The sequence below is a fragment of the Phodopus roborovskii genome, unplaced genomic scaffold (assembly GCF_943737965.1).
Source record: "Phodopus roborovskii unplaced genomic scaffold, PHOROB, whole genome shotgun sequence".
Taxonomy (NCBI): domain Eukaryota; kingdom Metazoa; phylum Chordata; class Mammalia; order Rodentia; family Cricetidae; genus Phodopus; species Phodopus roborovskii.
This window is the reverse complement of record NW_026125052.1, coordinates 33,561,940-33,584,513: the sequence shown is the minus strand read 5'-3', so window position 1 is coordinate 33,584,513 and position 22,574 is coordinate 33,561,940. Positions and strand designations below refer to the sequence as shown.

Here is a 22,574-nt window from a genome sequence, read left to right as displayed (position 1 = left end):
CCACTACACTGTAGACAGAACTGAAACTCCGTTACACTACATACACTCCAGCGGGGACCAGAGAGGGGCTTCTGGGACAGACACTGGGCCCTGGTCCCAGTGCTGGACACCTAGGGAGCCTGCTGCCTGGGCCTGCAGGCTCAGTCTTGTGCCTGCTTTGACTGTAACTTTCTTCTCCTTTGAGATTCCCTTTGCATCACAGGAGAGAGGTTGTGGGGTTGGCGTCCCTGGTCCTCGGGTGCCTGGAGTCCCTGTGTCCCACCCGTGTGGAAGTAGGCCGGGGCCTAGCCGCCCTGACGGTGTCAGGGTTGCTCTGTCTCTGGAACCCCACAGTGGCACTGTCACAGACCCTGAGACCCTGGCTCCGGGGTGACTTTTGTACCTCCAGAAATGGCATCTGTGCAAGTGTGGCCTTTGTTCGAGGAGGGTTTGGGTGGCTTCTGTGGGCAGGCAGTGAAGAACAAGGGCTTCCTGGACCAGGACACGAAGGAGGTCTGAGCAGGAGCATAGGCCCCATGGGACATTGGGGTAGGGCAGAGATGGCCACAAGAACCCTTAGCCTAGGTGTCTATCTGAGTGTGAAACTGCTCTCTGCATGAAGTGCCCACAATGGGGGCTAGAAGTGGCTCTCACTGCCTCTGAGTGAGCAGGTTAGTGTCCGGTTCTAGAACACCCTTATCAACCCAGAAGAATCCTGGTGCCACTCTGGCCCCTATGCCTCCGTGGGTTTGCTGGCCTTCACACTGAAATTTCATGGTGCCCACCTAGGAAACACAAAAGGGGGTCGAGCATTTGGGGCTGAGAGGCATTTTGTCCTGTGGGCTCCTCACCAACACTGCTTTTCAGAGTAGTGAGCTGCCAGCAGATGGTGTAACTGTGTCCTCTGCCAGGCTGGGGAAACTGAGGCCTTGTGAGCCTGCCCTGTCATTTATTGTCCCTTTCTAGCCATTATTCTGTAAGTTTTCATGGGTGTTTGAATGCAAATGTGCATATATATACATATATATATATATATATGAAAATGCTCGTGCTTGTGAAGAGTGTGAGCGTATGAGTGTGTGAGCCTAGCTGTATACATATGCATGTGCAAATAGCATTGGCCTGTGCCTGAGCAATTACTCATACATGCATGATCTGTGTGCATAAACCAGTGTGTGTATAATCACTCATGCATTCATCTTGTTTTATCAGTCACTATTCTGTGGGTCCTGCATGTCCAGTTTATACAGCATGAAGTCAAACAGTCCAGACAAAACAGTATCTTGTCCAAATGGCTAGTCTTGTCATACTGAAAGTAAACTCCATAACAACGTTCTTCAGTGTCCATCTTCCTTTCTGACGCAGGTGGTGTTGCCAGAAGCAGTTGTGCGTCACTGTTAAGAAAAACCCTAAACCATTTAAAATGACATATTGTGTAGGTCTTTGAAAGGTTTGAAGAATGCCTATCCATCTCAAATATATCTCTGTATATCTAGAAAACCTAACTAACTCTGAGTTTTGACTATTATAGGTAACTATAATCTGTGCTAAATTATACACTACATTTCTAAATGAGCTATATAAACATAATACCTAAACAAGAGGAGAAATATACATATCACAAAATTGACCTTAAATTTGTATCAATAAATGAAACAAAGTATTCATTTCTATACGATAATCCCTTTTTTATCTTTAAAAAGAGATCATTAATCATTTATAACCAACCCCATTTAAATGAAAACAAACATTTATAAACAGTATTTGGGGGGGGCTGGAGAAATGTCTCAGCCATTCAAGGCTAGTAGGCTCACAACCAAAAATATAAACAATATTTGGGAATTTGGGTATCGTTCTTTCCAAACTGGTTCCTGCTGGTAGGGGGCGCTGTCTTGGGGATCCTAAGAAGATGCAGAAATGCTAGCTGTAGTGGTCTGTAAGGCTGCCTTGTCCCAGCTGTTTTGAATGTTGGATCATCTGGAATGCTGTTTTAGGGAGTCTGGCTTGATCAAATAATGTTAGTCTGGAAGGAATCCACAGCTTTTTATTTTCTGTGGAAACAAAAATTGAAATTCTTTTTAATAGTAACCTGTCCTTAGACTTAAAATTTGAAGTCAAAGCATTTTTAAAATATATAAATTGGATTAATCCAGCAGCACTGATAATCAAGTGTATTGTAGCAATTGTTGTTCCTTCCTTAGCAATTGAGCAACTCAAAGACAACACAAGAGCACACGGTATCCAGACTCTCTGTGTATTATTCTTTTTTATTAATGTATTTCTTCTATTTTTATTTTTGCATTTATTGGGACAGGGTTTCTCTGTGTAGTTTTGGCTGCCCTGGAATTTGCTCTGTACACCAGGTTCGTTTTGAAATCAGAGATCTGCCTGCCTCTGCCTCCCAAGTGCTGGAATTAAAGGCGTGTACCACCACACCCAGCTACTCTCTTTCTTTCTATTTTTTTAAACCACTTTATCCTGTTTCTTTTTCTCTCCCAAGCCTATGTATATTTTAAAACAGACTGTAAACCTTTAATGTTTTTTCTTTATCTAAATAAATCTGTCTTTATGCTGAGTCAGGAAACCTCCCTTAAAGTAGCTTCGCAAATCTCTGCTTGTCTCTAGCAAAACAGAGTTCCACCAAGAAAAATGCTGCTATTAAGAAGCCTTGTTTGTCTCTGTTCTTTTGTTTCTAAAACCCCTCTTTAAGCTTTTGTTAAGTTTTAACTGAAAGTTCTCGGGCCCCATGTTGGGCGCCATTTTGTTAGGAGCAGTTTTCCTGCCAGCCTGGTCCCACAGCTGCATCTAATAACACACAGAGACGCCGTATTTCATATAAAGCTGTTGACTTGTTACTAGTGTTTCTTGTTGGTTAGCTCTGTCTTAAATATTAACCCATTTCTGTCACTCTAAGTATTTCCACGTGGTCTTATCTTACCGGAGAGAGAGTCCGGACCTCTTAAGTCTCTACGTCTTGAATCTCCTACTGCATCTCCCAGAATCCTCCTTGTCTCCTAGTCTGGCCTATCTTGCTTTCCTAATTGCCAACAGTGCTTTTTATTCATTAACCAATAAGAGAAACATATTTACAGAATGACATCTCCCATCAAACTAGTGTGTGCATAAATGCATGCAGATATGAGTGTGTGCACACATTTAAGGGTGGCTGTGTGTGGTGTGAGTACATTTGTGACTTCATTGGTGAGTGGGTATGAATGTAAGTGTGTGTGTGTGTGTGTGTGTGCATAGAAGTGTTCTCAGTACGAGCATGCATGTGTCTGTGGGCCCATGAGTGAGTGTGTGTATACACCTGTGAATATGTGTGTGTGCATGAGAGTTGAGAGCATACATGCCTGTGTTCACTCACACCCTGGCCGGCAGAGGCACTGTCCCCCATTGTGCCCTTCTGTGCCCTCTAGGACACTGCAGAGATGCTAGCGTACCCATGGGGCTCACATGAGCTTCGTATATGGTGGTCCTGGAAGTGTCACTTGTCTGAGTATAGGTCCTTCAAGTTATGGACCCAAGGAAAGGCTGGGCAGGGTCAGGAGTCTGTGGACCCTTGAGGAGGATGGGAGCCAGTTTTACCCCAGGCAGAGGGCCCTGGGCCAATCAGTGGCAGAGGGATAGATCACCTGGGGTACTGAATGTGGTAGAGGTGAGCTAGACAAAGTGCTGCTCTGAGACCTAGGCTGAGGATTTGAATTGTATTCTTGGGTTCTTAAAGAAGAGATTGATCGCTGTGGGGGATGGGGTGGCACACTCGGGAGGCAGAGGCAGGCGATCTCTGTGAGTTTGCAACCAGCCTGGTCTACAGAGTGAGTTCTAGGACAGGCTCCAAAGCCACACAGAGAAATCCTGTCTCAAAAAACAAACAAACAAAAAGAAAAAAGCAAACAAACAAAAACCAACTCCCCACCAAAGGACTGACAGGGTTACATCTCGGTGATTGAAGTAAGTGACACAATCTCTGATTCTTGCAGCGTGGGCAGTTGCCAGCATAAAACAGGAGGAGTGAACCCACCTGGGCTTCTGCCACCGTCCACACCTGGGTGCTTCCTCCCCGCTTTCCTTGTTGTTGATACAGCCTTACAGTTGATACAGTGTTACAGTTGATACAGACTTACAGTTGATACAGTGATACAGTTGTTATACAGTGTTACAGTTGTTATTCAGTGATATAGTTGATACAGTTGTTATGTGGTGATACAGTTGTTATACAGTGTTACAGTTGTTATTCAGTGATATAGTTGATACAGTGATATAGTTGTTATATAGTGATACAGTTGTTATACAGTGTTACAGTTGTTATTCAGTGATATAGTTGATACAGTGATACAGTTGTTATATAGTGATACAGTTGTTATACAGTGTTACAGTTGTTATTCAGTGATATAGTTGATACAGTGATATAGTTGTTATATAGTGATAAGTTGATACAGTGATACAGTTGTTATACAGTGTTACAGTTGTTATTCAGTGATATAGTTGATACAGTGATACAGTTGTTATATAGTGATACAGTTGTTATACAGTGTTACAGTTGTTATTCAGTGATATAGTTGATACAGTGATACAGTTGTTATATAGTGATACAGTTGATACAGTGATACAGTTGTTATACAGTGTTACAGTTGTTATTCAGTGATATAGTTGATACAGTGATATAGTTGTTATATAGTGATACAGTTGATACAGTGTTACAGTTGTTATACAGTGTTACAGTTGTTATTCAGTGATATAGTTGATACAGTGATACAGTTGATACAGTGATACAGTTGTTATATAGTGTTACAGTTGTTATTCAGTGATATAGTTGATACAGTGATACAGTTGATACAGTGATACAGTTGTTATATAGTGATACAGTTGTTATACAGTGTTACAGTTGTTATTCAGTGATATAGTTGATACAGTGATACAGTTGTTATATAGTGATACAGTTGTTATACAGTGTTACAGTTGTTATACAGTGCTATGTCCTGCCCTGCTTTTTACTTTGCTGAGGCGCAATTGATCCAGATGAAGTTGCATGTTCACAGTATAGAATTGGATGAGTTTGGGTCTCCTCTCCTCTTCCCCTCTCCCTCTTCCCCCTTCAGGCTTGTGCTGGGGATTTGAACCTGGGACATTTTTAAGCGCTCCCACCGCTGACTTGCACCACCATCCCCTGTTTTTTGTTTTTTTGTTTTTTTTTGAGGCAGGGTCTTGCTATGCAGCCTGGTTAGCCTCTGTCTCTCTGCCTCAGTTTCCCAAGTACCAGGATTACAGATGGGCCCCCCCAATCATGCTCCTTACATCTTCAGTTTAGCTACTTCAGTTAAATGTTTTTAGTTATTTTGTTGTGTATGTGTGTACATGTGCACATGTGTGTGTGTGCACAAATACGTGTGGAGGTCAGAAATTAGCATGAGGTGCCTCCTTCAATTGCTCCATTAGCTTTGAGACAAGGTCTTATTGAACCTTACACTTACCAGTTTGATTAGGCTGGCTGGCCAGCCAGCAGACCCCAGGGAGCCTCCTGTCTCTCTGCATTTCCAGTGTAGGGGTTACAGGTGTGCTTTTAAAAAAGGAAGTCAAACATACTTTGCGTGTGTGTGTGTGTGTGTGTGTGTGTGTATGTGTGTGTAAGACCCAATTTTTGATTATGTGATTTTTAGTTTTATTTAACATTCCATCTTCCTTGAGGAAGCTGGGCTGAGGTGTGGCTCAGGGGTGCAGAGCTCAGTGAGCACGCGGGAGGTCCTGGCTAACCCGCAGAGCTGCCGAACACCCGCACGCTGCCTCGGGCACTCCATCTTTTCTGTGATCCACTGAGACATGCCGCACAGTTAGGTGCAGGAGCTTCCACAGTCCTTGCTTCAGCAAGTGCTGGCTTCTCTGCTCCAGCCTGATTGTGTCTGCTCCCCACCGGATCCTCTTGAGTCATGCCTATGTCACATGGCAAAGCAAACGTCCTATCTTCCGCCTTCCTTCCTTTTTAAAGGACTGAGTGCCTCTGTGGTCCTCCTAGGGGCACACTGAGTGTGGTACTCTGACCTCAGTCCTCCTGTCCTCTACAACCCACAGACTGTGGCTTTATGGGGTCAGCACAAGCTCTGAGGGTGGCCATGTGGATACCCTCTTGCCACAGGTTCCTGGTAACCACAGGAACTCTGACCCCTTGAGGTTCAGCTCTTGTCTGCTACTTCGATTACCCACATACATTTTGGGGACACTTAGAGGAATACTTTAGGGTGTGGTCCAGGCCGAGTCTATGTCAGGGGACCCTAGTTACTGAGGCCACAAAAGGTAAAAGAAGGGGAAGCCCTGCACCATTGATGAGGGTCCTAATGTCACCTGAGGGTGGGTCCATGCCCCTGGAGGGGGACACGCAAGTCACTGGATGTGAGTCTGTGTCACTGGAGGGGGGTCTATGTCACTGGAGGGTCTGTATTACTGGAGGAGGGGTCTGTATTACTGGAGTGAAGCCTTGCATCACTACAGGTGAAGACCCCATCACTACGGGGGATTTTGTGTCACTGAAGAAGGCAGACCTCTGTTACTCGACAGCAGTCTCGTCTCAATTATAGGGAGGGCAACTCCATGTAATTCACCTCATGTGGATTGAGGTGGGGGGGTCTGGCGTCACTGGAGGGATGGCCCCCTGTCACTGGCTAGGTAACACAGATGTCACCAGCTGCTTCTGAGGGACCCCAGAGCTGCAAGATGCTCTTCATTTCCTGTGGTGGCTCCCTGGCACCTGCTCTGGCATGAGGGTAGCATGTGACTGGAGGAGGCTACCGGGAGAATTTCCCTTCCCTGGGGGCCCTCAGAGGGAGCCTGTCAGAGAAGGGACTGAGCTCTGGGTGCCATTCACCACTCTGTGGGGTCTTCATTTTCCTTACTGTCCTGAAGGCAATGTACGAGAACCAGGTCCAGGGTCTTTGGTGACAGGATTGCATGGAGCAGGTGACCACACAGGTGGCCTGAATCCTAGCAGAGTCACCTCCCAAGCGCTGTGTGTCAGGAGTCTGGGGAACTGCCACACCCCAAGCTTCTGTCCTTGACCTTTGCCCTCCAACTCTCTGGCCTGCCCATACATTAGATGCTGGGGTTGCACCCAGCCTGATGTGGCCTCCTGGTTCCTCCACACCCCTGCCAAGTAGCTGAGACCCCAATCAACCCTTACTGTGAGATGTCCAGGGATCGCCACCTGGTGGCAGGAGTGGGTTATCTGATGCCACCTAAATTGGCCCCCAGATATTTTGGATTCTGGGCTAGTCCAAAGTTAGGTGTGGGTTTGGGCAGGGATACACAGGGGTAACAGGACCTTATCGGGTGGAGCTGCCCAGGCAAGGGTACCCGGGAAGGCAGGATTCTCGGGGGTGCCAACTATACTGCGGGTGCCTCCCTGTCCTTGCTGCGTGGCCTTGGCCTGTCCCTCTTCCTCTCGAATCTCAGCTGGTCCCCATGTCCCCAGAGTAGGACAGTGGCTGAGCGCATATTGCATGTGAGGGGTCAGTCTGGCCCAGCTAACATGCATGTGATCTGAAAGGTAAACTGTTCTGCCCAGAACCTTCCAGGCAGCAGAACAGAGTGTCTGCCTAGCATACAAAAAGGAGGGGAGGGTGGGAGAGGCCCACATCACACACATCAGCACTGGCCGCAGGCCAGCCTTACCCATCACATTCTGAGCATTGCCTGGAGCCGTGGTCCAATCAGGGCCCCGGTGGACCTGGCCTGCTGGCAAGCCACACCAGTCTGTTTATGGGCACCTTGTGACCTGTTCTGTGTCACCTGGCCAGCAAAGGGGATCTGTTCTGCCTCAGAGACTTTCTCCCCTGAGGTGGTGGAAACTAGCTAGAAGGGCCATTGTGTTTGTTTTCGTTGGCCACGCTGACAACTGGGTCGGAAGGGTAAAGTCGCCTCCATTGGCTGACATTGGGAAGATCTCCCTCCTAATCAACGGCAGGTTCGCTGCAGCCACCAAACCTGGACATCGTAAGACACGAAGCCCATCATCATCCCAACATGGTTCAATTCCCTGGAGATCTAGGAAGCTGCGTGTGTGTGTGTGTGTGTGTGTGTGTGTGTGTGTGTGTGTGTGTGTGATACAAGTATTGGAGGAGAAGGGACAGCTCACGTCCTGAGGGCTGGCACAAACACATCAAAGGGGAATGGCCAAGAGCCCTGGTGTAGGCCACCTCAGAGGTATGGGAGTGACGCCAACATGGCTGCCCTGGGGATCTGAGCCGTGGTAGATTTGATAGCTGAGGCTGGTAGAATCTGCATGGTGTTTGGGATACTGTGTGGGTGTGTGTTCACACGGGTGTGTGTGTGTGCTGTGCCTCACTGGGCCTGGCCTCTGTATGAGGCATTTTCTGTCCCAGGAGCTGGTATCCAGGGGGATAGGTGACAGGTGTCCCTGCTGGTGATGAGGGAGTCAAGACAATTGGGACTCAGAGCAGCGCCAGCTGGAGCAACTCCTGCGGCTGTGCAGGGGAGGCTACCGGTGGCTTCCATGTTTGCCGGGGTGGGACTGAGTCTGGGAGAAGGGTCTCTGGGCTCTCCTGACGGATGGAACAGGGTTTTTTTTTTTTTTTTTTTTTTTGTTTTGTTTTGTTTTGTTTTTGCTGCAGTGGGGCTTCAGAAATCCAGGTACTCGTTTAAATTTGAGAATTTAAGACCATCCCTTCGTGCTGGGTGGCAGGGGCACACACTTGTTTTCCTGTGAGATTGTTCTTACCAGGAAAGGGTTTCTGTGTGTAACAGTCCCCGGCTGTCTTGGAACTTGCTCTGTAGACCAGACTGGGCTGGAAATCACAGAGCTCTGCCTGCCTCTGCCTCCCGAGTGCCAGGATTAAAGGCGTACACCACCTGGCTCCCCCCCCCCCTCTTTTTTTTTTTAGAGATGTATTTATTTATTATGTATACAGTGTTCTGCCTGCATGTATGCCTGCAGGCCAGAAGAGGGCACCAGATCTCATTATGGGTGTTTGTGAGCCACCATGTGGTTGCTGGGAATTGAACTCAGGATCTCTGAAAGAGCTCTTAACCTGTGGGCCATCTCCAGCCTGCCTCCCCCCCCTTTTAATCCTAGCACTTGGGAGGGAGAGAAAGGCAGATCTCTGAATTCAAAGCCAGCCCTGACCTAGAGCAAGTTCCAGGACAGCCAGGGCTACAAAGAGAAACCCTTTGTCTGGAAAAACAGACAACATCAACAGTAACAAAGACTATCCTTAGCCGTGTGGTTCTGGCAGGTCTGTTTAGCTGTCTCCTCCTGCCCATCTGTCCTCAGGGACTTGGGCTCTGTATAAAGGACAGGACTGTTGGGGTCTCTACGACCACCATGGCCAGCAGAATGATTAATCTGCAGGATACAAGAAGGGAGTTTGGTTAAACTTGACCAAGTAGCCGGTGATGGCACAAACTCCTGGAGCCTGACCTTCAGTACTTTATTTTAGGCAAGTTTTTGTTTGTTTGTTTGTTTGTTTGTTTCCAGTTTTTCAAGACAGGGTTTCTCTGTATAGCCCTGGCTGTCCTGGAACTTGCTCTGTAGACCAGGCTGGCCTTGAACTCACAGAGATTCAATTGAGTGCAGGGATTGAAGGCATGTGCCACCAGCACTCAGCTTATTTTGTGCATATTTAAGCACAGTGCAATTTAGTGGAAAATTTCCTGATGATAATTAATGCAATCCATATGCACAATAAAACCTAAAACATGACTACATTGGAACTCTTTGTAAAGTATGTGTGACATCTTCCATAAAGATAGGTTCTGTAGATTGACAAGCTCATAATAAGGGTCTGGGGAGGGTACGGTGTGGTCTTGGCCACACAGATAGCACAAAGGTCACCAGGCTATTAACCGCATCTGCTCCCAGCCTTCTGGGTGGGTAACAGGTTATGCATCCCTTCCTCTGAAGGAACAACTAACCCTGTGTGTTTAACATTCCTGCTTCCCGTAGAGCTTATCTGTGAGCACGCCGACCTCTGTGTCTCCCACAACCCTCCTCCCTCTTATTTCTTAAAGAGAAAATTGTGGCTGTAATAGAGGCCAAGGCTTAATGTGGTCCCTGCATGGCTAGCCTAACTAATACAGGCAATCATAACAGAATTATAAGAATAGTTAATATTGTTTACCTCTGTATGAAGATTTTTAATTTGGCCGCCAATAGTATGAGAGAAATGTGACACATTAAAGCAATATATACTAGTTTGACAGCTACCATTATGCTTGAGCAACAAATAATCTAAAGTTCTCTATTTTGTAAAAATGTGGTTCTCAATTCTCTCATCACTTGGCTAATTTCTGCTAATGTTTTTGTTGTAATATTAGTAGTTTTACTAATCATGCAGGCCATATTTGAAACCACTCATGGTATTCCAGTATTCATTCCTGGGACTGGTAATAAAAACGATTAAAGCAATGTTTAGTGTGGCAAAACAACATCATACTGTCTCCCATGACCTATTATATAAAAAGGTGCGACTTTTATCCCCCCCACTGACAAAAACTTGTATAGATTCTGCATTGACAAGTTGAGAATTAACATGTAATGTCGTCAGTATACATAACAGCATCATGTTTCTGCAGTAGTATCGAGTCCTTTTCCTGTCCCCATGCTGTTATCTTGATGGGTTTGCCTTCTACCTCCAGATGCTTCATCTGGCCAGTGGCCTGTGGGGTGCTGTCCTGGTCGGATGCATTAGAGTGCAGCCACCTGGGACTGTGTTCGTTTTCTAGAAAAACGCAAGCATAGCCTTACTCTAATGTCAGAAGAACACCAGGCTCTTTCCACTGATTAGTTTCTAGGTCTTTCCGTTTAACATGCGTGTTAGGCTATGTCTCCTTTAGGGCAAACTGCTTTGAGGCAATAGAAGAAGCATTATACTTTCAAGTGAAAAGATTTAAAGTTAGCATGGCTAAATGTAGCATGCATGTGGGGATTTAGGTGAGTCTATGTATCCCTCTCTCTCTCTCTCTCTTTTAATTTGCTGTTTAAGAATTTAATGGTGTTGTTCCACAACAGCTTGACCCCATGGGTTATAAAGGATTTTCAGTAACAACTAATATTCCATAAACTGCAAAATTCTTTAAATCCTGCTCAGATAAGTGGGAGTCCTAGAATGGAAGTGCATAAAGGTCTGCTTGACAAAGTTAAGTCCCAGATGTGACACAGTGGTATTTTCCTGGCGCCCCCAGGGCCCCATGCCACGCTTGGGGCTATGCTTTGCAGCTGACTAGTCAGGGACAGGCACTGTGCACGCTGTAGTGCAGTGTGGCACACCTCTGTGTACCTGGCAGCAGAGAGGGCCCCAGACACATCACGCTAGCTCCAGCTGTCAAGCTGATGTGAGGGTGAGGATCACCCACTAACTTATGCACCAGGAGCTTGGAATACCGTGCAAAACATGTCTTCCATAGAGCCTAGGCTCTCGTGAGCTTTCTCTAACTTCTACGCTTGCCAGAGTCTAATCATTTATGTCAGATCTAGGCAAGGGCAAAACTGAAAAACAAACAAACAATGTTTTATTGTCTTAATTAACAATTAATTAATTATCTAAATGTGTAAAGATGTAAACCTAAGGCTATTTACAGAAGATTTTGGGTTCTTCAAAGTTCAGGGCAATTTTAATTCTGAGCTCGAGAAGACTCTTCCTACTAGTTAATGGGGTTCTAAGAAGTACCCAAGGAATAATCACAGAAAATCCTGAAGGAGGAAACAATTGTTTTCCCAGGCAAGCATCAAAGTGAATGCTTAGCTAATACTGTAAACGAGATAAAGCTGTGAACTTCATCAAAGTACAATAGGTCCATGGAGGAAGGAGTTGTTCTGGAAGGTCCTAGGTCACTACATTTCACAGTTAGTCTGTTCTGTACCGTAAACAACTTTTTGGGGGAGGGCTTGTTTGTTGTTTATTTTTGCTTTTCGAGACAGGGTTTCTCTGTGTAACAACCCTAGTTGTTCTGGAACTTGCTCTGTAGACCAGGCTGGCCTCTAACTCACAGAGATCCACCTGCCTCTGCCTCCCAAGTGCTGAGATTAAACGCACTGCTGATTTTATCCATCTCATGGGCTCTTTTTACATTAGCATCCCTGTGTTCCCAGTTGTCAGCAGTTTGGGAAATCAAGGACTGGATCCACAGTTACTTGCACAGAGTTCCAGGGCTTTTGCTCTGAGTGGTTTGTTTGTTTGTTTGTTTGTTTGTTTTCGTTCCTCTGGGTCTTAACGAACATCTTGGTAATTGTATAAAATGCTTTGCCTCGAGGACTGAGAAGGATCCGTGTTATTTGACTCTCACTGTGCAGACTCCTTGAGTGAGAAAGTGACTCCCTACTCCCTGCTTTCATTTAAAGAAAAACTTTCCTACCTTCTCTGAGGGTTGAGCCCCACACTGGGTGCTAGCTTCGGGGTTATGCATTCCTTTCTTTGAAGATGCTTGTCTGTGAGCACAAGGACCTACATGCCTCTCATGGAGTATCTCTTACCAACCAGTGCCCTGACACAAGGCTCTGTGGTCCAGGCCTGCTGGAGGTCACAAGGGACCCACAGAAAGGCTAGTGGCCTTGACAGGAACCAGGGCAGGCTGAATGAGCTTGGCCCTTCCCAGGGTTGCTTCTATCTGGCGCATGTGTGTAAACAGGGGTGAGCCGAGGTTCTAGATGTGTCTTTGAAGGCTAGGGGTGACCCTGGCTCCAGGGTCATCAGTGGGCACGGATGTAGGCAGCAGTGGGTGTTGGAGGGGAGAGTCTGTGCCATAGTACCCGATGGAGAGTGGAGAGATGGGTTGCCATGGCAACAGCACAGTCCACAGGGGCTCACTGCCTTCCGGAGGTGCAAAATGGCACACAACATGCTCACCCAATGTGTCCACCCTGACCCCCCCCCCTTACATTCACGTGACTCTCGGGTGTGAGCATACAGTGGCATTTGTGTGGTATGGGCTGGTTCACATACATACATACATACATACATACATACATACATACATACATGCAGGGCCACACATACATGTACAAGGCACATGCATGCAGGCAGGCACAGAAACCTTGCCTGCCAAGGCCACTGGAAGGGCATTGGCCCAGAGTGTGGACCGGTCCCATGAAAGTGCCTGCCTCCCGAGGAGTTTTGGCTACTGGCTGTTTACCCTACCACGGTGTTACCCACCTTCTGCTTTGCTGGCTGCCCTGTACCCTTGTTCCTTAGCCCCGGCCCCTACCCCAGCTCATGGGACCTGCTCATCTCTAGGTGCAGAGTGGGAAGTATTCACAGGCACCCAAGTAGAAATCTCAGCCAGTGCTCTTGGCCTTCAGGCTCACGCTTCCTCCAGGCAGCCTTCCCAAATGCTTTGTCTATGAGCTGAGTCTGGGTCCCCCCAAGTGTGTAGTGTCCCTGCCTCGGTGGCAGAGTGAGTGAGTCAGCGGCTGCAGAGACTCAGCACCCAGAGGAGCTGGGTGCTCTGGATTGCTAGGAGTTTAATGAGGACCTATGGAACAGAGAAGGCCTCTAGGGACAGAGGGTGACTCAGAGCCTGTGTTCTGAGGAAGGGCAGGCCCACAAGGCACAGCCGTTCCCAAGCATATGCCTTCCCATCCAGCAGACATCCTGCGATGCCCTAGCCCCATAAGCTAGCTGTAGTTACCACAGCTAGCGCCCCCCCCCCCAGCCTTTGACTGTGAAGGGGTGACAGTGAGGGCTGGGGCTTGTGTTCTGCTGTCCTAAGCACCTGGGTATTCCCATCTGAGATGTGCTGGCTTATTTGGATCAGGGGCTAAAGGAGGGAGGAGTTTCTGCTCCCCTGGGGAGCTGGGGGACAAGCAGAGGCTTGCATGCGGGGCGCTCTGCCACCCAGCTGAAGCGATGCAGCTTCTCAGTGCCAGCGAGATCTCTGCACCTTTGAGAAGCAGGGCCTTTGGTGGCCTTCAGCCCCAAGGTGGGCCGAGTGGTAGAGCGGGGTCCGGAGCCATGAGTGTGGATATTTTCATTTTTATTTTTTTACATGTGTGGATGTGTTAGCCTAAAGCCCTGTCTGAACACTGTGTGTACCCAGTGCCAATGGAGTCCAGAGAGGGCTTTGGATCTGCTGGGACTGGAGTTGGGGTAGTTCTGAGCCGTCAGGTGGGTGCTGGGAATTGAACCCTAGTCCTCTGGAAGAGTAGCCAGCACTCTTCACTGCTGAGCTGTCTCCAACCCCGACAGCGAGTCTCTTTACGGCCTAAGACCCTAACATAGCAGTGAGGTGTGCATGGCCGCACACACTGGCCACTCCTCTAGGGCCGTAGCTCTGGCTAACTGAAGAGGCTCGGTCGGCTCAGGTGCAGGGTCAGCGCGAGGGCGAGGGGCGGCGTCGGAGGCTGAGAGGGGGCCTGTGCTCTGTTCTTGCAGACGGCGCTCCGCTCAGTGAGCTGTCCTGGTCATCCTCCCTCGCCGTGGTGGCTGTATCATTCTCGGGGCTCTTCACTGTCATCGTCCTCATGCTGGCCTGCCTGTGCTGTAAGAAGGGCGGCATTGGGTTCAAGGTGAGGACACAGGATCCTAGGGGCCTGCTGTGTCCACCCGCCGCCCAGCTCCCCTTCATCCTGGGGCTGCCATGATGGTTGATTTCTCTGGAGACACCTGGGATGAGCTGAACCAACCCCTTGTCTGGCATCCCACGGCCCCTCTTCTGGGGGCCCCCTGCCCCTCAATTAGGGGCCTCCTTTGTAGATATGGCTCATGCTGTCCCATTCCAGCACCGGGCCAGGCCTGTCAGCATCCAGGGAGGCTAAAATGACCTTAAGAAGCCTTTCAGGGCTCTTGAGAGCGCTCACTGGCCGTAAAGACACCATGAGGTCTCTGCTCACTGAGTCAGAGGGAAGGCAAAGCCACCGACGTCCTTCCCCAACGCCCACACCGTCATTTGGGAGATCCCTAGCTTGGGCATCTTTGACTCAGAGGTCATCCATTAGGTTCCAGAAACAAGGGTTTGCTGCTACAGCAGCCATCCTATTTTTAGTCCACCGAGGGCCTTGCAGCCTTTGCTACAACCTCCCTAGGACCAGATGCCACAGCTGAGGCCTCCACTCTAGGGAGGGGGGCCCAGGGGCATCCCTGCATATTTCCAGCCCCATGGCCACGCCTGTCAGGACAGAAAGCACAGAGCTGACCTTCCAGGGCTGCAGGGGGCTAAGGCCTTGCCTGTCAGCACACTGAGGCCTGGCCAGGGCCCTTGTCATTCCTGCACCCACGTTGGGTGGCAGAGTGGGCAGGAGGTGGGGTTTCTACTGCAGAGGTCAGGGTGGAGGAGGACTTGTATATGGGGGGCTCCTCCTACTGGGTAACCTGTGCCAAACGCTGTTAGCCTTTCGTAACACGGGCCCCCAGACAGACAGGGGAGTTAGTACCTGAGTGGCACCGCCCTGGGCCCCCCACCCCCCACCCCAGGGGAAAGTCTCCTGACTACAGGCTGGGCAACTCAGGAGAGTTGCTTTCCTGGAGGAGCTTGAGGGCAGAGCTGCAAGGTCGTGGGGGTGGGGGTGGGAACCCAGGGTGCGGCTTTGCTGGCCATTGTGTAGCAAGCCCCTCCTGGGGCACCAAGAACAAGGCCCCACACAAGGGCTGGCCGCAGCCCCTCCTACCCATGCCCTTCTCCCCTCGGAACATGGTGCCCAGAACATTCCAGCACCACTGTGTCTTGACGGGAGGGTCACTGCCTCCTGCTTCCACAGTGGGCTCCCTGCTGGAGCTGTCCTGGGCAGGGGCTGGCAGCCCTGATGCTCACTCTGTGCTATCTGATCGCCCGCTGTGCTGGGGGAACCCTGCTGGCTCTCCAGCATGGGAAGGTAATGCCTGGAGCCAGAGCTAATGCAAAGGGGGGAGTGGGCATCGCAGGCCAAGGTGTGTGGAACTAGAGGAAATAATAAGGTGGTCTTCTAGACTCTGTGCGTGGGGGGTTGCCACAGATGTCACAGGCTCTGCTCTCAGAGTACAGACCTGGGCTAGCCACCAGGAACATGGGGCCACCCCACTTACAGAAAGACAAATGAAGAGAAAGAGAAGAGGTCCCAGGGTATAGTTAACTGTCCACAGGGACGTGGCCTGGAGCGGGTAGCCAGGCTCTGGTCGGCACCCAGTCCTCCACTGTCAGAGCCTCAGCCCCCCACCTGGGCAGGGGGTGCGGGTGGGACAGAGTGCCGTGGCCGGGAGACTTGCCCAGTGCCGAGGACAGGCTGGACTTGTTTTCACTCTGCCCCTGGTTTGTTTGTGGTTCTAGGCAAGTGTTCTGCCACTAACCCTGCCTTTGCTTGAAACTAGGCTGTGGCCCCTCCCTGACTAACTCTGCTTGGGAGGTGCCCAAGATGCAGTGGGGTGGGGGTGATCTCTACCCTGCAAAACAGCAGCCTGTCCCAGAGTGGCGCCCAGGGGTGCCCAGCTGCAGGCTCTTACGGGGCCTGGGTGCAGCAGGGAGGGGACTCCACTGCCTAGACGCAGGTGGTAGAGACAGGAGTGAGGAACAAGTCCCTGGGTGCTTTGTTCCCTGTCCCGCTAGGTGGGGGGGGCGTCTAATTATCTCCCAGGGATGTGTAAGGAGCTCCTGACCATGAGCCTCCTCCAAGCCAGGTGGGGACCACTGATGGGGTCCGTGCAGGGTTGCTCTGATTCTGTTCCTTGAGCCCTGTCTCTAGCCCTCCCCCCAGGCAGGACTCAGCCTGAGTTGACAACCCCAGCTGAGGCTGAGGCCTTCCGCCCCTCCTGGGATGGTGTTCTGGAAGAGGCAGGGCCCATGAACAGGTGTGTCGGGGCCATCCAGCAGGGGTACCCGCTCTAGCCCTGTGTCAGTCCAGTTGAACTGTGGGAAACGGGCCTTTCACATCCTGTCACGTCTCCCCTGACCTTCTGTGGTGCCTGACCGCCCACCTGTGCTGGCCCAACCTGCAGGAGTTTGAGAATGCGGAGGGGGATGAGTATGTGGCCGACTTCTCGGAGCAGGGCTCCCCGGCCACAGCTGCGCAGAACGGCCCCGATGTGTACGTCCTACCCCTCACCGAAGTCTCCTTGCCCATGGCCAAGCAGCCGGGTCGCTCAGGTAGGTGGACCTGTCTCCCTCCTCCATTGTATCCTGTGGTCGGTAGGCTATGGAAGCCTGAGGACTTGGTTCTGGAAGTCGGTGCAGACAGGGATAGGGACACAGTGGGTATTATGCGGTGGGAGGGCCAAGGCCTCCTTGGCTGCATCTCAGGATGGGCTGGGTTGGAGTTTCGCTAACTCCCTCCTGGATCTGGGGGCCAGCTGTCGGCGGGCTTGAGGGTAGCCTGGCAGGTGGCCCAGTACTCTGGTTCTAGGATTATTTGCCCTTCTCTGCTCTTTCCAAGATGCTAACCCCTAGACTCTGGTTCCCTTGCCCAACCTTATAGAGATGTAGCCTCATTGTGCTTGCCAGACGGGGCCCTCCCACACAGCGAAGGGAGTGTGAGCAATACAAGGGTTCTGGTCCCACCTGGGGGCAAGTGTAGGCCTTCCTCCCAGAAGTCTTTCCCCCTAGGCTAGTTCCCTCCTCCTCCTGCAGACCCTAGAGGCCACAGGTCAGTGGCTGAGTCTCAGAACCCAGCTCTGCCCTGGTCAAGGTGGTTGCTTGGCACTATGGCTACCTCGCCTCGACAGCAGTCTGCTCTCAGGCCTTTCCAGCCTAGAAAGTTCAGTCAAGGGCTGATCCTCAGTGTCCGTCTGATGGCTCCAGGGATACTGAGGGGGGAGTCAAGCTGCGGGTGCTGCTGGCCCCAAGGTCTCAACCCTGGGCCAGCCCCCCACCAAGTCCCTCCAACCAAGGACCCAGCCTCCACCTAGGGCTAGAGGTCTTAGTACCTGTTTGAGCCAATAGAGACTTAGGCCCTCCGGCCACCAGCCTGGCCCAACGCCGCAGGCATGCTCCATGGTCCTTCATGGCGGAAAGCTCAAGAGTCAGGCAGGATCCAAGTATGGAAGTCTATGTCATGAACACATTTATCCAGTGTAGCTATCCCTAGCACCTCACAAGAGGCAGGCAGGCTTGACCACACAGGGTCCTGGACCTTCCCAGAGGCCTTCGGCATCACCTAATTGTAGGAGTGAGTGGGGGCGGGGCAGGGGCCGACTGGCAGGCATTGCCATGATGGACTGGGCTGGACCCATCAGTGCAGGGACCCCACAGATCCCAGCTGGCCCCCACGCCGAGGAGAGAGAGGACAAGGAAGGACAGGGGCCCAGAAGAGGGCAGAGGTCATGATTTCTCCATTGTTCAGCTCTGTTGTTTTTGGGGGGCAACTTCTTTCAAGTTGGGAGAAATTTGGAGTGAGGATGGGTCGGCCTCCCCGAGCCTGCGCCCTGCCTCTAGCTCCCAGTGTGCAATCATCCTCCCTACCCCCACAGTTACCCTGGTATCTGTTGTCCAGACCCTGAACCTGCTCTGGGATAACTGAGGTCCTAGGGAGCCCCAGGGTGGAGGACAGGCATCCAGACAGACTGGGTTCAGGGTCTAAGGCCTAGGACACAGCACCCCGTTCAACTCTCCCGTGCATTGGGCACCAAGCCAACATTCTCTGAGTCTATTAGTCCCTGAGGGCTGCCCCCTTCCCTTGGGCCCTGCCAACAGCTCTACCTCTGGCCTTCGGGGCTATCGGCCAGCGTGGGAGCAGAATTCAGGGAATCTGAGGGGGCGTGCGTGGGTGCAATGAACCCTTGCCCTCTTCTCTCTGCCCACAATGACCCTTCCCCTTCGCTGACTTCACTCAGCCTGGCCTACAGGGAGAATGGGCCCAGTGTGTCCCGTACAGGGCTGTGCCAAGCAGCCCCCAACAAAGGCGCCTTTGGTGTGATTGCTGTTTGAGTGCCAGCCTGTGGCAGGGTGGGGTGTCTTCCCAGGCCTTCCTTAAGCATCAGCTTCTTGCCTCATCCAAAGCTGCCTTCCAGGCCCTGCTGTCTGGGCTTGGCTTATCCCTGGGACTCTGAAGACCCTTCTCCAGGCTTGCTCAGAAATATGCCTGGATGCGGATTGGGATCTATGCCTCTGCTCACAGCAGTCACTGCTCATCCTGAGAGACACTGCCCTTTAATGGCAGCCCTCAAACGCGGCCTCCACTTTAGTGGGGACTTGGGGTAGCTCCCTGGGCCCTGGAGAGCCTGGTGTGGAAGATGGAGAGGCAGCATCGGCTAAGTGGTTCCTGAGTCTCCTATTCTAAAACAGTGCAACTTCTCAAGTCCACGGACCTGGGCCGGCACAGCCTCCTGTACCTAAAGGAGATTGGCCACGGCTGGTTTGGGAAGGTAAGCACACCTCAGGGTGGTGGGAATAGCAAGGCGTGGGCTTGCTTCTCCTGGGAGCCCCCTGGGAGGGCCCTTTCTCATACACACCCCTGACCGGACCACGCACCCGAGTATCCCTTCCTCATCGTGGACCCTGGAGAGGGAGACAAGTGGGAGCCTTGAGATGGACCTGGGCCGAGCGTCCCAGCCAAAGGGCTTGGCGGGATGCTGCACAGCACCAGAGGCACCAGGGGCCCAATGGCCCTTTCCTATGGAGACTGGACAGGGCCCGGTGATGCCTGTCACATCTGGCAGGTGTTCTTGGGGGAGGTACACTCGGGCGTCAGAGGCTCACAGGTGGTGGTGAAGGAACTGAAGGCCAGCGCCAGCGTGCAGGAGCAGATGCAGTTCCTGGAGGAGGCGCAGCCCTACAGGTGCATTGGGGGTGGGGCGGGTCGCGGCCCTACAGGTGCATTGGGGGTGGGGTGGGTCGCAGCCCTACAGGTGCATTGGGGGTGGGGCGGGTCGCGGCCCTACAGGTGCATTGGGGTGGGGGTGGGGCGGGTCGCGGCCCTACAGGTGCATTGGGGTGGGGTGGGGCAGGGATCCGCATGGTGGGAAAGCCTGTGGTTGTGGTAAGGGGAGGGCTGCGCCCCCTCCTGCCCTGCAACTGAGATAGCCGGGGTTCTTCCAGGGCCCTGCAGCACAGCAACCTGCTCCAGTGCCTGGCCCAGTGCGCTGAGGTGACCCCCTACCTGCTGGTTATGGAGTTCTGTCCTCTGGTACGTGGCGATCTGTGGGAGGCAGCGTTGGCTCTCCAGTGAGGCCCGGTTGTCCTGAGGGGAAGTGGGGACCTTTCTGAGCAGGCCTCCTCTCCTGCTCTGCCTCTTGGGACCCCACGACATCCCTAAAGTGGAGCGCCAGCGCGGGCTCACGCGGCTCCTGGGGCACAGCCCGAGTCCTGGGTCTTCTGGTTGCCCTCGGGGCCCCTTTACCTGCACGGCTGTGATGCTAAGAGCCGAGGCTGCTGTATCGGGGGCCGCTGCGGCAGACTTGAGACACGGCTTTGCCGAAGTTGCTGTGAGCACCTCAGGCCACCAGATAGATGCAGGTGCTGCTGCCCACAGCTAGCAGGTTACCGTGTGCTCTCTTGGCAGGGGGACCTCAAAGGTTACCTACGGAGCTGTCGGGTGACAGAGTCCATGGCGCCCGACCCCCTGACCTTGCAGCGCATGGCGTGTGAGGTGGCGTGCGGCGTCTTGCACCTACATCGTCACAACTACGTACACAGGTGAGGGGCGGTGAGACTACACAGGCCATGGCCACAAAGTCCCTGTTCTCTAGCGCCGTGACCCTCAGACAGAACGCCTGTGCATGAGAAAGCGGTGTGGGGATCCCACTTTTAAGGGCCCCGTGAACTGAGTTCATCTACTACACAGCCGCTTGGCAAGGCGTTTTATAATTCTTAAAACTGTGAGGGCGTGGTGACTCATTATCCTGAACCCCAGCACTCTGGAGGCAGAGGCAGGCAGATCCCTGTGAGTTCAAATCCACCTTGGTCTACAGAGTGTGTTTGAGAACAGCCAGGGCTACGTAGAGAAGACCCTGCCTCGAAATAAACAAATAAAAACCGCAAAGACTGACGTTTGGGACTCACTTTGTAGACAACTAAATGAAGAAGCCCACACTGTGTCCTCTTCCTGGTCAGCCACACTTAGGCCCCACACTCAGCCCCAGCCTGTGCGGTAAGGGAGTGACTGGGCTGTCCCTGCAGTGGGAGGGGGTGGCCCTGCCCTGCCTCTGGCCAGGATGCCCAGCCTCCCGTGAGCCGGGGACACATGCTGGAAGAAGTGGCGATGGACAAGTGGCCCTGCCAGCCCCGACGCTGCACAGGCCGTCCTCCCCAACAACATCCTGGTGCTGAGTGATGGCACAGTTGACTCCAGCATCAGTGATTTTGTTGAAGAGGGCAGCTGCCAGCCTCCTGCCCTGCCTGCTGCCTAGCCCCAGCTGCCCTATCCACAGGCCACCCCGCCCCTCAGCTGTCCCCTGGCACAGTCCTCCTGGGGTAGAGGCAGGCCAGGATGGCCCCATCCTCACCCAGAGGCCCTCTGCATCACAGTAGTATGGCAGATGCAGGCACATCCCACGCCACTCTGTTGTCCGTTGCCCCAAACACTCATGTGCCTTCCCGCCAAGCAAGAGGATTAAAGCTGGCACCCCAGGATGCCACTTAAGCGGTCGGTCCATCCTGATCTAGCCCTGAGCCCCAGCTCTGTGCAGCAGGGCAGGGCTACACTCTAGAACATGGGCTCTGACTGCTGGCAAACCCTCCGCGATGCTCGGCCTCAGGTTCCTCATGATTCTAACCTCCTGAGGTCCTGGAGGGGGACTTCAGACTCACAGAACCTCGCTCTATGGCACTGGGGACCCCGGTGGGTCGGTCAGGAAAAGGGTAGAAGGGGTTGGGGTTCTAGTGTTGGTCAGGCAGCACCTTGCCGGGGTTCCTTGAGCATCTTCTAGCCTTATCTTCACTTGGATTGCGTGTTCAAAGTGCCGTCCACGCCGGCGTCCAAAATAGCCAGTGTAGGGTGTGGACCCAGGTGGCCCCTCAGATAACCCTTCCTGTCTGCCTGCCTGGTTATAGGCAGGAACCAAATCACCCAGCTGTGGGTGAAGGACCCACAGCGCTGGCCACACCCTGGCTGGCACGCTTTGCTGACATTGCTTACTGCCCTGCAGTGACCTGGCCCTGAGGAACTGCCTGCTAACGGCTGACCTGACGGTGAAGGTTGGCGACTATGGCCTGTCACATTGCAAATACAGGGTGAGTGTGGGCAGGCCGAGCCCAGCCCGTATGCAAGGGTGGCTGCTGACTGGAGTTAACTCCCACCCTGTCCCCGTGTGCCACAGGAAGACTACCTCGTGACTGCTGACCAGCTGTGGGTGCCGCTGCGCTGGATTGCGCCTGAGCTGGTGGACGAGGTGCACGGCAACCTACTGGTGGTAGATCAGACCAAGGCCAGCAATGTGTGGTGAGTGCAGGCCTGGCTGCTGGGAGGGCCTTGGGATGCCCTGGTGTCAGCTGCCCTGTAGTGGGGGTGCTGGCTTTCAGCTCTGCCCTCCCCCCCCCCACATTTCACTCCCTCCTTTCTGACTAGGGAGCACACTGGCACCCAGGGCTCATGCCTGCCACCAGGTGGCCTCGAGAGATCACTCATAGGCTCCTAGTTGCAACTGTTGTGGTTCCCAATGTCCCTGCTCTGGCAGAAGGGCTGGCAGTTAAAGACCAACTGACACTCACCGATCCTGGGCCAAAATGCACGTTTAGGTTAGACGCCATCATGA

At 52.2% G+C, this 22,574-nt stretch overlaps 1 protein-coding gene across 2 annotated transcripts in view; it reads left to right on the top strand.

Moving 5' to 3' along the window:
• Positions 1-22,574, top strand: part of Aatk (apoptosis associated tyrosine kinase) — a 37,855-nt gene that overhangs the window by 9,825 nt on the left and 5,456 nt on the right. For both annotated transcript variants that reach the window (XM_051181829.1, XM_051181838.1), the window contains 8 exons: positions 14,355-14,488; positions 16,887-17,034; positions 19,168-19,247; positions 19,542-19,660; positions 19,921-20,008; positions 20,384-20,517; positions 21,969-22,053; positions 22,140-22,261. In XM_051181829.1, coding sequence (XP_051037786.1) covers positions 14,355-14,488; positions 16,887-17,034; positions 19,168-19,247; positions 19,542-19,660; positions 19,921-20,008; positions 20,384-20,517; positions 21,969-22,053; positions 22,140-22,261 — 910 coding nt within the window. The remainder of the gene's footprint in view (positions 1-14,354; positions 14,489-16,886; positions 17,035-19,167; positions 19,248-19,541; positions 19,661-19,920; positions 20,009-20,383; positions 20,518-21,968; positions 22,054-22,139; positions 22,262-22,574) is intronic.